This window comes from Tubulanus polymorphus, chromosome 5 (genome assembly GCF_964204645.1).
Source record: "Tubulanus polymorphus chromosome 5, tnTubPoly1.2, whole genome shotgun sequence".
Taxonomy (NCBI): Eukaryota; Metazoa; Nemertea; class Palaeonemertea; order Tubulaniformes; family Tubulanidae; genus Tubulanus; species Tubulanus polymorphus.
The window spans coordinates 23,915,422-23,929,068 of NC_134029.1; the positions used below are offsets into that span (position 1 = coordinate 23,915,422).

Consider the following 13,647-nt stretch of genomic DNA (forward strand, 5'->3'; position numbering starts at 1 on the left):
GACACTCCGGCTAGCATCGTGCCTAATAAGGACAGCCTAATCAATGATATACACATACGGACTTGATGCGCTAACAGAATATTCGGGATTCGAACCGCATCGATTGCTTATTACAGGCGCCCACAAGAAGGTAGCGGAACCAGTCTACTTAACTCGGGGAATCCCTTACATGAAATTCGCCAATAAACTTAATTTTTAGTCCAGTTTCTGATGTCAGAGCCGTTGCAGAATCATATTTCAAGGATCAGAACATTCTTACACGTTTATCGATGGATTTCAGATGCGTATATATCGGTGAGGGCTTCAGAATTCACTGAAATATGTCGATTATTGCAAGTTCTGATACCGGTACACTACAGTGAGTGGGTTCGAATCCCGTATTGTCAGACTCATTCACTATGTCAATATTCGTTTTAGGATTTTTATGTTGACGATTTATGGGGAAAAATTCCTGAAAAATGGAGACCAATCCTTGAAACACTTGATACTGTAGCTTTATCAAAGTTGTTGGACAATAATTGTGGGGACTGCGTTCAGTACGGGTAGGTCATATGCGCTTCCACAAACCACTTATACAAATGCTATTATGTATGAGTATGAAGTAAAATGAAAATAAATTTCTATTTCAGGGATGTGTGGCCTCTATCGTTATTGTGTTATAAGGCTACGGCTTCTAGTTTGTCTTTACCTCGGACTCACTACAGCAGCAGCAGCAGCAGCAGCAGCAGCGCTGATGGAGATGCTGGGAAACAACATGTAACCTCACTTTCACACTGTTACAGAAAACATGTGAAACCTAAAAAACAACATGAAATCAAACAACTCGCGAAGGTTCGTCATAGCTTTACATGTATTTGTAGCTTACTTGAATTTTGTGCTAAATTCTAATCAAATTCGATGAATTTTCAGGAAATTAAGAAACTCAGCTCTGACTTGAACCGATCTCACGTTATCGATATCGGAGCAGGTCAAGGTCATTTATCTCGTCTGTTGTCATTTGGATATGGATTACCGGTGACGACTGTTGAAGCTGCCGGTTGTCACGCGCCAAAAGCTGAGAAATTTGATAGGTAAGGATTCAAACTGCACCGTCTAACAGTTTTACGAGTGCCTGTTCGAGAATGGAAATACTGTAGTTGAGTCTATTATCTATTTTCAGAGAGGTCAAGCTTGATATTGAGAAAGGACAGAAAAGAAAGGTATTTTCTACTCAAGTATACAATGGAACTCTTAATTTCGGATAATTGTTTGGACCAATAGAATTAATCAATTTTAAAAGAATTCCGAATAAGATATATATTTATTTATAGATGGTACTGAAAGTAATATCTGGATTAGATCGAAATCCGGATTAAGTGAGTCCGAATAAAGTGGGTTTGATACGTTGAATAACCCCTTACATAATTTGACTATAATATGAGTGTGTTTGAAATAACCAAATACCAACTCCTTACTTTGAAAAAAATATTTTGAAAGTATGCAGTTATATTTCGGTAGTCATTTTAAATTATTTGCATTGTCGTTCTTTCTTTTTGTAGAAAGGGAATAAGCAGGTTTTAAATGGCGAAGTTGGCGCAGAAGATCCACCGAATGATAGATCAAAAACAGCTCCAAATCATATCATCCACACAATCGAGCCTTCAATGGCTGTAAACGAGTTCATCTCAATAGTAAAACAATCGCACGCATCACAACATAATCAACAACAACCCATCAACTCAAAACCTCAACATCATCAACTTATAGATAACAATACTCATCATTTCAAATCATGTAAGTCAAATACTGATAATCGATTGAATAACTGTACACGACATGTATTCAAACGTGAATACGATATTTTACAACAGTCTATGATTAATCAGAGTTCATTTGACGAGCCTGATAAATCCTCAAATTTCAGACAATCACTCGTGAGAAATACAAAAACAATCACCGATAAATCGGGCAAAGCGACAAAAATAGATAATCGAAATATGTTGAAAACTGATGAAGCTTCATCGAATGAGACGATGATTTCCATAAATAACAATTACAACTACTGTAGCGGTGATTTTATATTGACTGGTTTACACGCCTGCGGAGACCTTACACCGACTATCATACGTGTTTTTACTCAGTCTCCACAGATGTCAGCACTAGTATCAGTTGGTTGCTGTTATATGAAAATGACCTGCGGCGAGTAAGTTGATCGCGTACTGACGCCGTATACAACAGTTTCTATTAACGGTTACTGTACTGAGGTTTCTTATTGTAGAGATTTGAATGGATTTCCTATGAGCGACTTTGTGAAAAGTCTTCCCGATCATGATTTGAGTTTTGAGGCTAGATCTTCGGCTTGTCATTTCAATGAAAACTATCAACAAAGGCTAATAGGTGAGTATAGATAATGAAGATGAGTTTTTAGTCCTCGATTGAAGGGATCATTCATTAATTACGTACGCATAAAATTTGAATTTTTCAACCCCCTCTGTACGGAAAATTGGCAATTTTTTCATTTACATTAAGCATTACAGTACGCAATTGCACTGACCCCTCCCCCTCCCCTAATGCGTACGTAATAAATGAATGACCCCTTAACTTTGTACATGTATTTTACCTCTCTATTTCTAGACAATCTTCCGGAATTGAAATTGCACAGTTACAGAGCAGCTTTACAGGTAATCATTCGTAACAGAGATTCTGATATGATTCACGGCGCCGTGAAAATCTGTGCCAAGAAATATCAACACGCTTCTTTCACGGAGTAAGTATTGTCAGGAACGGATCGGCGGATTGCTTTCGAAGTTTTTTGAATGCATTATGGGCATTTGTCAGTTGAATCTTTGATTTCAGATATGCGAATATTGGCTTGAGGAAATTAGGTATGGATGGTGAAATAAATGAATCCGAATTGAAGATCGCTGAACAGAATTTACTGAGTTGGAAGAATGTGGTAGCTTTCAATGTACTTCATCTCATGTTGACACCAGTCATTGAAACTTTCATTCTATTGGATAGAGTTCTCTATCTTCACGAACATGGTGAATAGAAATATATTTCTCAAATATAATTTTTCATGAGCTTTTTATAAAGGCCTGCTCAGTCTGTGAACTGTGCCATAATGAATTAGTTTTTTTTTCAGGGATTGCTGCTATTTTAAAGCCGATATTCGATCCAAAGATATCACCCAGAAACTTTGTACTCCTGGCAATGAAATCAAAGAATGACATGAGTTGACTTCAAAATGAAAATCCCTGAGATAGGAGCGTGCTGCTTTGGATTATTTACTTATTTTTTTAATTGATAAACTGATATTTACTTGGAAAACTTACTTAGTGACAGTTTGCTGTGTTGGTGATCAGCATTTGTATTTTTTTTGTTAACAATATTTTTAAAAATCTCATTTTCAGTGAAATACAGATTTTATTGTAAAACATTAGTTTGTTGTTGGTCAGACTGGTCCATGCTGGGCTAACCAGGATACAAGAGAGTCTTTACTTTTGCAGCGAGAGATACAAAAACAAAGAAACTCCATCGACAATCTCATCTTTTTATGAAACTCTTTCTGTGTTTTATTCTTGCGATCTACTTCTTTGTTTCAACCGAAAAAAATAATCCCACCAACTGGTCTGCCGACAAGCTTAGATGGGATTATATCAACAGCACAAAACCATGTTCCGACGCTGCACATTATACTGGGCCCGTTGACATTCAACTCGCAACTGGCAACTACTAAAGCAACTGGCAATGTCGTCTCAGGGCTTCCATAGATGAAACCCTGGCAAGTGAAGAAGATTACCCTAATGTCACCGCTTCACTGGCGCTTTATTTGGGATTCGAACCTCATTCTTATCTACAAGTGGATGATCACTGCACCTTGTGAATAAGTCACTCCTATTCTCGATAGCGCTGATTGTATGGAGGAAATTTCTGATTGAACTCGTCTGACAGCTGGAACTGATTCCGAATTTAGTGACTACTAGACATTCTTTATTTTTCAAAAGTTAGTAAGCTTTAATCAATAGTTCATGATGCCCTATTTGCGGATTTGTTTTACGTGAAATCGATTTTGAAGCGAATTCACGTAAAACAGCACGAACGGCCTAGTTTCAATGCAATGAACCAGAGGATGGTCGTGCATTTTTGTATACAATTAATTTTATTGAAGCTAAATCTAATATAATATAAGCTTGTTGATTAACAAAAGATGGATATTTAATCTTTTTTTGTGTATACCACGTCCTACACCACGTCTTTAATGAACAAAAATGGTAATGTCTTATAGTCGAGTCATTATTGGCCAAGTTTAGTTTGGTAAGAAAGATTCCAGGATCTGGTTTCACACAAATCACAGACAGTGACAGTCGCGTGTTAGTATTGAGTTAACTCTGAGTTAAAATAAGTTCATTTTCAATGTATTAACTAAGAGGAGTCAAATCTGAACTGTGGAACTGGGTCCGACCATTATTACACGGGTTTTCAGAACTCTGATTTAAACACTTATAACATCCTAACCAAGAAGAAATGAAATCCTATTCCAGATTGTAGATCTTTACCTTCCATTAGCGGTAACCAGTTAAAAACATTAGGATTGATTCTGATATCTTGCAATGTGCCTCTGGCCTCATTTGATTTGCTTGTATTCCTTTCTAACCGATGGAAAAACAACTTTGGTTGCATTTTTGTGGCGCACAATTATAAATTAGTTTAAGCCAGTGGTACGTATCCTTGACGCTTTGTTTTAATAAATTCGTATTCACTGCGCTGATTTTGGATGAACATGAAATGATGATGACAGAACTTGGAAGGTTTTTATTCATCAAAAGGTAAGATATTCCATTAGTTCGTTTTTATTTGCAAATTTGAAGTTGTTTTTCCGTTTCGAGTTAGGCCTAATACAATTTGCCAAGATTTTGAGTAAATTTTGGGATAAAATTTATTTCTGTGGTGTTTTTGTTTTTCAGATGATTCGACGATTGCCGAAGAAGACCGCCATTTATGATATTCTTCATAAAACCGTTGTAACGTCTCTGATCGGAATTACCGTGATTGGAACCGGGGCTCTAGTCTTCCGCGCTTATAAATTTTTCACAGGTAAGCTCATTGTTTTCAGAACTGTCTGGTTCTGTAGTTCATGTAGTAGCTGTTTCAATTTCGATTAGATAAAGGTGTGAGGTGTGATGTCCTGGGGCTGGTTCCATAGTCGGAACTTAGACATTAGACCAGTCTAAGACCATCTTAGTTTTAAAGCCAATCAAACAATTTATCAGTCTTTAGATCAGTCTTTAGATTTAAGGCGACCACTTTAAGTCACGACTTTAAATGTCTTGAGAGACTAATGACTCGGTCCAGAGCTCCAGTCAGATTCGGCCAATATTCAACCAGGTTGAATATTGGCCGGATCTGACTGGAGCTGATGTTGTATCGCGATGATGCTGTTCTGACTGGAGCTGATGTTGTATTGCGATGATGCTGTTCTGACTGGAGCTGATGTTGTATCGCGATGATGCTGTTCTGACTGGAGCTGATGTTGTATCGCGATGATGCTGTTCTGATATTCTAATTTGTTGTTTTAGTTTCACGACCGGCGTTGAGAGAACGAAAGCAAATGATCGCCGAGGAAAAACTAACGCAAAAACAAATAGAACGAGAAGCGGAACTTTTAATGCAACAAAATGAGGCTGAAAATCTACGCGGATAATTCGAAAATATCACGGGTTAAAAAAGACTTGAAAATCGTTATTGTAGGATTTAACATCGTGTGGATTAATGAATAGCTTGAAAAAAGTTGTAAATTATGTGTGAATAGTTATAAGTATTTGATCAATGATTATTGATTTATTAATAAAAGCACCTGTCTGCTGAGATTCTGCATTTCTTAAGTTTATTTTTTCACTCTCTACGATTTGACGTGAAATGAGGAATTCATGAATTGTAGGATCGAACCTGAAATATTACACGTGATGTCATAGTTTGTTTGACTGTGCATGATAACAATAACACACCTGAATACGGCTACTATTTGAGAGAAGTTACTACTCCTCTTTTAAGAGCACAACTAGTCCAGAAAATATTAAAATACTCTCAAAATCAGAATTATTTCTAGTTCAATTTCAATAAAACTTGCCATTTTTTATATTAAATTTCTCTAATTTTTGATGAATATTACTTGTACTGCAATTAGAGATTTCAGGTTGTTTGGTCTACAATAATATGTGGATTTACATACATACTCTCATTCTAAAATGGCATCGTAATACTTGTAGTTGAACCAGAATGATATGTTTCTATAGGCAGTGAATTCTCTAACTTACAGACATTCAATAAACTATGGCCGAACTAGACGCGATCAAAACAATTGATGAAATCCAAAAACTGACGGAAAATACGCAACGCTTGGATGTGGCGAAGTTATTCGATCTCGATGATGCAAACCGGACTGATGCTTATTGGATGAAGTTAATTCGATGTTTGATTAAATTGACTGAAATTCCGAAGTTTAAAAGCGACGATAGGGAATACGACAGGGATGACTTTATCGATGTTCCCGAGAAAAGTGTTTCCAGTTTCGAACTGATTCTCGTAGTCATGGATAAGTACAAGCAGTATTCATCAACCAACAATGTTTATCAGAATCGTACAAATCTGAATCAAATTCTGCCGGAATTATTAGTGTTTTGTGCTGTACATTCAGATATGAGATTCCTCTGGACGAATGAGTCGGCTGTGGAACTGTCTCAGAAACTGGAATCAACTCTCTGTGAGATTCAACGCGTAGATTCTATTGAGAATCTGTTGATGAAAAGTATCGAAGGTTCTGATACTGTGTATGGCCTTATAAATACTTTATTAAAACCATCACTGACGAAATTAAACTGGAAGAAAAATCCATCCGTGAAACACGTATTTTATCATTACCTACTGAAGGTTCGTCAGTTGAGTGAATATTTAGATTTTCTGCTACCGGTTTCATTAATGATGATCGATGATTATAGATCGGAAAATAAAGTTCTCGGAATCAACAGTTTGAGTCACATCGTTAAAAACAGTTCTAAAGCCGAGCTCGGTTGGTACGGACGCGTCGACGTTATTTACGACGCTTTGCGACATCAGATGTATACTCACGAACCACTGGTTGTTAACGCTCTTCATCCGTGTTTACTCGATGTGTTAGCCGTCGTCGAACCATCGCCGAAAGAACCAAAAAATCAAGCGCGGAAATGGTGCCGGTAAGTGTAAAAACGGTTCAATTGATTCATTAAATAGAAATCCCTGCACACTAAGAATGAAAAGAGAATCCAAATGTCTCCTTGAGCTAGTACTAATTTGACATACCGGTATCAACTATATCCTGATTTTCATCTTTAGGAATACAAATGTTGTGACAAAATACAGTCCAGAACAAAGAGACTAATTTAGTACCCGGTAATAAGATGTGATACAAACTAGGAATGATTTGCGAACCCATGGACACTTTTCGGACTTATTGTTCATTGTTAGTGTGCTACAGCATGGATTCAGAGTGATTCATATAGTTTACATGTTTGATATATTTTTAGGTACGACGATGTATTTGAACAGTTTATGCAAGATATGCGTTTCGAGAATAAGATTATACTGCGTAGAATGTACAGCGAATACCTAGGATTATATATTGAACGTATGGGTATAACAGTTACCAAACATACAACACACCTGACACAGGTAAAATACTCTGATTTCATTGAACTGATTTTAAACTATAGTTTTAACGTGCTGATCTGTGAAATGATTTCTTCTTCTAGGTGATCACCGATTACCTGGAGCAATTTGACGGATATGAAGAGATCGCCAGATTCAATATTCTTTCCTGTTTGAAATCTTATATTCGTCATTGTTGGCCGGTTCTCGATTGTCGGCAGACGGCGACCATCGCGAAATCGTTGTTACAGTTTGTGTTTGATTTGTCGGTCGATTCGTCGCTTACGTCGTCAGAAACTAAGAGGGATTTAGCTTCGCGAGCCGCGGAATGTTTATCGTCGCTCGATCGCGCTAGCTGCGGAAAAGTTCGTGAACTTTTTACCGAATTGAAAACTGTGACGGATATGAATGAAATGTGCAAAACTTTCATTAATTCAGTTTTTACTACGAATTCAAAACAAAATGGACGCAGTGAGAAAAAGGCTATAGATATCTGAGCATTTATTTTTAAAAACTCCTCTACAGAAATTTCATTGAAATAAAAATGGTTTTTATATTTTAATGATGATGTCGTTCAGTGCTTCAGTTTGTAATTATTTTATCTACTTTTTTTTCGCGAATAAGGTATTTAGTAGTGCAGGTGATTCTTGCCTTTGGTTTCAATAACATGTCATTCAATTCATCCAGTGAATTTCTATTTTATCTCTTGTTAAGTTCAGCTCTAAAAGCTCCATTACAGTTTTTCCTGTAGTCTGGTAGGAGGGCTGTGGGTCTTTCCAAAAATAAGCATTCAATACAAGTAACATTTGGTGGAAATAACCGGATATTTTGTTGTTGTTACAGTTTTAAGAGATGTTCGATGAAGAGGCGTCTGCTATGAAACAGTTACCGGCATCAACTGTTCGTCTGATAACCAGTACGCAGGTTATAACCTCAGTTTACAGCGTTATTAAAGAACTCATTGAAAACTCACTTGATGCCGGAGCCACAAATATTGAAATCAAACTCGTAAGTTGACGATTTTCAAACTTGCTCTCTTGAATTCATGCTATTCACTGCTTAAAGATCAAGTGTAGCCTATTCATCAAAATGCTTATTATGATCTCATTCAGTAGTTAACTTACCCATATATATATCAGTAAAACATTTTGGGGATTTCAGATGTTAGCACTTGCTTGTTCCCTGATTCACAAAAATTACCGTTATCTAGCAATATTGTCACCGTTTCTCTTTTTGGGAGTATCTGTGACACATAAACCACACACCTTTATTCATAGGATGTCAAATCACATGTATCAATGCGAATTACAAGATAAACATACCACTGGTACTACAAAGTATTCTTGAATAATCGTCTTCGTGGGAGAGAATGAAAAATTCCCATATTCAAAAAGTCACAGAAGGGTCTGGGTTGAGGAGTATTCATGTTTCACTATCTGTATCTATAGGAGAATTATGGACTCGATAAGATTGAGTTAAGAGATAACGGATCCGGAATAAAGAGAACCGACACTAAATGGATGGCGCAGCCGCATTATACGTCTAAAATAACTGATCATAATGATCTGGATAAACTACTGACGTATGGATTTCGAGGAGAGGCTCTTGGTAAGAGCACGTACACCACATGAGGAGTCTCTACTGATCCGTGTTTTTGGTATCGATGTTTACATGATTTATTTACAGGTGCTTTAAGTGCTGTATGCGAACTGGTTATAACTACTAAAACAACCGATGATGATCTGGGAATGACTTATACTTTAGATAAAACTGGGCAAGTAAAATCATCGAAACCCTCCTGTCTAGGTGAAGGTATGACTCCCAATTGGTTCCCTAATGTCAGGTTTTATAAGGCTAAAAAAAATGGATACCTTGTTTCTCCGCTCTGCTGAGCTTAAATGTTGACCCGGCCGGCCGCCTATCTACCCTATACATTACTTTTTTTAAAATCGTGATCAATTTTACCATAACAGACCCGGCCGCTATAGAAATGAACTGTTTATAAATTTTATCATATTTTACAAAAATAACCCGGCCGCTGCGGAGAAACAAGGTATCATTTTTGTTTAGCCTAAGTATGGTTAGTTATGATTGAATTCGAATACTGAATGTGTTTGTTGTGTTTTCGTTCACACAGGTACAACTGTCACAGTGAACAACCTGTTTAAAAATCTACCGGTGCGAAAACAGTTCTACAGCACGGCGAAGAAAAAGAAAGAGGAATTGAAGAAAGTAGAAGATGTTATCATGGCGTTCGGTATAATTCATCCCGGTATTCGGTTTTGGGTACGACACAATAAAGAGACGATCTGGCAGAAAGGATTCCAAACCAATCATCGGAATGTTCTCATGGGAATACTCGGTATCAACGCTGTAAATAGCCTTCAATACGAATCATTATCAAATAAACAGGTCAGAGAACCTTATCATCAATTAGTGATCTGTATTTTGTTGTATGTGTTTCAATAGTTTTCACCGGTGTTTTGGAATTATTTTCAGAATATGACGATAGAAGCGTTTCTACCCAGTAAAGATTCATCTTCGCAAGTAACGAGTCGAGCTGTAAACGATAGGATGTTTTGTTACATCAACAAAAGGCCTGTTACTGTAAAACAAGTTGAAAAGGTACCTTCATTAGAAGCTTAGAAATTCCCTTAGGCAGGTTTCGATTGAATGTATTCCAGTTTCAGAGTATCCATTACAAACCCTCTACTGACCGCTTCTATCAGGTTTACAGATTATGCTGTTCTGGAATAGAAAAATAGATATTCTGGTCGAAACAAACGAGTCAGTAGAGAATTCCGGAATCGTGGTATAGAGACCGTCAATCGAAACCTGCCTTAATTCGTCGTTCAGATGAAATTTGATTATGAATCGTTTGTTTGTTTTGTAGTTATTGAAGCAGTACTACGTGCACGGCATGCGATGTGAAAATAATCGACATCCGATTGGGTTTATTAGCATAACTGTGCCACCAGAGGGCGTTGATGTCAACCTCGATCCTAATAAACAAACTGTGTTACTGCATGATCAGGTATATTCACTATTCATACATTCGTATTCGACAAACTTTCTCAGTCTGCAAGCTGTTTATCCATTTTTTCCTGCAGGAAAAGGTTTGTGATTTACTGGAGAAGATCCTCCTAAAAGTTTACGGTCCCCTAAAGAAGCCTGAAGAGGATAAGAATCTTGATAAATTACACGGCGTGAGTTGTTTGGATGATACAATAGAGGGCAGTACCGCCAGTGAATCAGAGTGCGATTCATTCAGTAATAAAACTGACAAACGTCCTAGGAATGATAGGCGTGAATTTCAGATACCCAAATCCCGGAACCGTGCAGATTTCTCTGCTCCGAAGAATTTGGAAGTTGCTGAAAATAGTTTAGAAGATAAGAACGATACTATTTCATTGATCAATGAAAGCAATAACAATAATTTACGTTCATCAGAGCAAACCGTACACCCAGAACTCGATGCTGAATCTTGCCCTGATATTTTCGCTGATGGGTTTTTCGATGATTGGGAGCCGTCTTTGAGTTTTGATCGTTTAAAAACCGACGACAATACATCGAGTACCGGTATTACTGATACCGGTGGAAATAATACTGATAGGAGTTTACACATAAACCAGAATGAAAATAATCAAAGTTTGTTATCGAAAGAATTACCCACAATGGAGAATACAGGACGTGCAAGTCAAAACTTGACTACACCACCGCTGATAATAGTGAATCATCATTCAGAGGACAGCGATCGCTCAGATCCTGCACCAGTCAATATCGTACAATCATCTCGCATTAACCCATCATCTCCTGTATCAAATAATTTGAGTGTTTTAACACCAGAAAATTCAGGAGCATCGAACACGTTTAATGTAACAGCAGAAACTTCATCTACAGTGTTTGACAAATCCTGGAGCACCGGGCGTGTATTAGATAAATCAGTTCAGCCGGTTAAACTGTTGACACCTGGATATATTCCTCTAAAAAACCAAACGTATCTCTCACCGTCTGGGTCGTGTATAACTCCTACGCCGTCGTCAGGCGAGAATAATCGGTCTAAAAAACAGACGAAATCCGCGTCTTCTGCGAAACGGAAATCATTATGGGACAATTCAACGAATCAGAGCAAATTATTCGATGTAATTCGTGAGAAGCCGAATAGAAAACCTCTGACAGCATTTGAGATATACGTGAAAGAGAACAAACAAAGAGGTAAACCGATTGGTTAACACGGTTTCAGTGTAAAACTTCTGTTTCAGATTAAAGTCTTATTTATACGTATTGTCTTTTTAGCACTGGCAGAAAATCCTGAAATCGGCGATGATGATGATTGTTCGTTGATTAAGATGATGGAAGACGAATGGAGGATATTGTCTGCTGATGATCGATTTGAGTTTGAAGCCAAAGAAATTAAAGAACGAGAAATGTATGAAGATGAAAACATCTATTCATAGTTAGTTATCTAGAAATAACGTATTTCTGTAGATTAGTGTTTGATTGCAGGTTTTGGAAGCGGTCGATGGAAATTAAGAAACCCGAAATCAGAGAACGGGAAAAATCACCGGGGATAGACTATCATATAGTGAAAAAACGAAGAGTGGAAGATGTTGAGATTCCTTCGAAGTCATCAGCGTCATATCTGTCAGAAAAACCGATCCAGTTTTCGATGAACGACTTGAGAAGAAAATTCAAAATAGGTTTATGCAGTCAATATACTCAGAGGTAACTCGTTTTGGACTTGAATAAAGGCTGTCATTCTTTAATAAGTATTACCCAGTGATTATAATGAGTGAAAATTATTCCAGCCGATGTATCGACAAACAGCCGGGTCGGAGTGAACCAATCGGCGATCTGAAATCAGTGAATTTATGGGCAGTTAGTCACGGTGATGAAGTATTCGTTATAAACCATTGGCGCGTTCAAGAAACGATCACTTTTCAACATCTTCTGCTCAACCACAAAATAGTTGCAGACGTCCTCCTTGATCCTATAACATTAGTGAAAAGGTAAACATTCAAACTCGGTAACTGTCGTCATCGGATAAGTCATTACTGAAGTCATCTCTTTCTTGAGTCCCAATTTGTATTTTCAATTCAATTAACTAGCTATTACTTTTATAGAATGTATGGTGATAAGCCGATATTATGGGATACATTGTGTTCACTTCCGTGTCGTTTGTTACCCGGGAAACCGTGGCCGATGCTGATCGATGACCGGTTGACGAATAATGGATTCATTATTCACAAAATATCCGGTAAATGAAAAAAAATCGAAGAAAACTACGTCCAATGATAGGTTTTAAATCTAGAAAATACGTATTGTCATTATTACAGGAAGCGGTTGTGCGAGTGATGTAGAAACTACTTTTCAGATTACATCAACTGCTGGCTGTATTCCCGGTTACGGCGTCAATGATCTAAATTCAATTCTTGAAGCGATCAATCGTTCAGAATCATCCACTGGTTCGCAGTGTAGACCTCCGAAAGTTATTGAATATCTAAAGGTGAATGAACTTCTGTGATCCGTATATTCTTAGAAAATTAAATCGGTTGTATTGTTAAGTTAATAAATCTGCGTATATTTCAGAGTGAAGCAGTAAGAATGGCCCGCCAGTTACCAAAACATTTAAGCAGAGAAGATGTGCGAACATTAATACACGAAATGGATTCTGTTTTGCCGGCAGGAGTTAATAAATGCCTTCATGATAAACCATTATATCAACAAATGTATGACATGTCTAATATCCCGATGTCTCAAGTGCCAAAATAAAAACCTCATATTTTTACACCTTCAATAAGTCTTGTAGTATCTACCCCAGTCATTCCTGGATATAAGTAGTTAATTCAAGGAGCTTTAGGCCTGAAGGAGAATATCTCAAATTTCGAGGAAGCATCTTCATATCCCATTACAATAGACTACTGTAGAATCAGCATTGTTTATCTCAGTAAACCATTACAAGACATGTAAGCAAATTCTTAGCCT

The 13,647-nt window shown here is 37.3% G+C and overlaps 3 protein-coding genes across 3 annotated transcripts; all 3 read left to right on the forward strand.

Annotated features, from left to right (window-relative positions):
- The first annotated feature begins 139 nt into the window (after positions 1–139).
- LOC141905674 (methyltransferase-like protein 25B) lies at positions 140–3,338 on the forward strand. Its single transcript, XM_074794643.1, has 10 exons — positions 140–294; positions 418–542; positions 630–831; positions 910–1,070; positions 1,160–1,199; positions 1,539–2,182; positions 2,258–2,376; positions 2,614–2,746; positions 2,836–3,023; positions 3,125–3,338. Exons 1-10 carry the CDS (start codon positions 211–213, stop codon positions 3,217–3,219), a joined length of 1,791 nt encoding a protein of 596 aa, XP_074650744.1. The 5' UTR covers positions 140–210; the 3' UTR covers positions 3,220–3,338.
- A 536-nt stretch (positions 3,339–3,874) lies between these two features.
- On the forward strand, positions 3,875–8,160 carry LOC141905842 (TELO2-interacting protein 2-like). The gene is made up of 4 exons (XM_074794900.1): positions 3,875–3,985; positions 6,299–7,211; positions 7,542–7,686; positions 7,767–8,160. The coding sequence occupies exons 2-4, from the start codon at positions 6,313–6,315 to the stop codon at positions 8,157–8,159; spliced, it is 1,437 nt and encodes a 478-aa protein (XP_074651001.1). The 5' UTR covers positions 3,875–3,985; positions 6,299–6,312; the 3' UTR covers position 8,160.
- Positions 8,161–8,511: 351 nt separating this feature from the next.
- LOC141905578 (PMS1 protein homolog 1-like) lies at positions 8,512–13,434 on the forward strand. Its single transcript, XM_074794497.1, has 13 exons — positions 8,512–8,670; positions 9,111–9,270; positions 9,349–9,474; positions 9,800–10,035; positions 10,162–10,287; positions 10,556–10,696; positions 10,773–11,877; positions 11,959–12,091; positions 12,169–12,387; positions 12,471–12,671; positions 12,786–12,919; positions 12,999–13,168; positions 13,252–13,434. The coding sequence occupies exons 1-13, from the start codon at positions 8,515–8,517 to the stop codon at positions 13,432–13,434; spliced, it is 3,090 nt and encodes a 1,029-aa protein (XP_074650598.1). The 5' UTR covers positions 8,512–8,514.
- Positions 13,435–13,647: the final 213 nt, after the last annotated feature.

Coding starts and splice junctions, on each gene's coding strand:
- LOC141905674 (XM_074794643.1), top strand. CDS start 211: ATGTCAGAGCCGTTGCAGAATCATATTTCAAGGATCAGAACATTCTTA. Junction 2,183..2,257: donor ATGAAAATGACCTGCGGCGA/GTAAGTTGATCG, acceptor TTCTTATTGTAG/AGATTTGAATGGATTTCCTA. Junction 2,377..2,613: donor CTATCAACAAAGGCTAATAG/GTGAGTATAGAT, acceptor CTCTATTTCTAG/ACAATCTTCCGGAATTGAAA.
- LOC141905842 (XM_074794900.1), top strand. CDS start 6,313: ATGGCCGAACTAGACGCGATCAAAACAATTGATGAAATCCAAAAACTG. Junction 7,212..7,541: donor CAAGCGCGGAAATGGTGCCG/GTAAGTGTAAAA, acceptor ATATATTTTTAG/GTACGACGATGTATTTGAAC. Junction 7,687..7,766: donor ATACAACACACCTGACACAG/GTAAAATACTCT, acceptor TTCTTCTTCTAG/GTGATCACCGATTACCTGGA.
- LOC141905578 (XM_074794497.1), top strand. CDS start 8,515: ATGTTCGATGAAGAGGCGTCTGCTATGAAACAGTTACCGGCATCAACT. Junction 8,671..9,110: donor CAAATATTGAAATCAAACTC/GTAAGTTGACGA, acceptor CTGTATCTATAG/GAGAATTATGGACTCGATAA. Junction 12,388..12,470: donor TGCAGTCAATATACTCAGAG/GTAACTCGTTTT, acceptor AAATTATTCCAG/CCGATGTATCGACAAACAGC.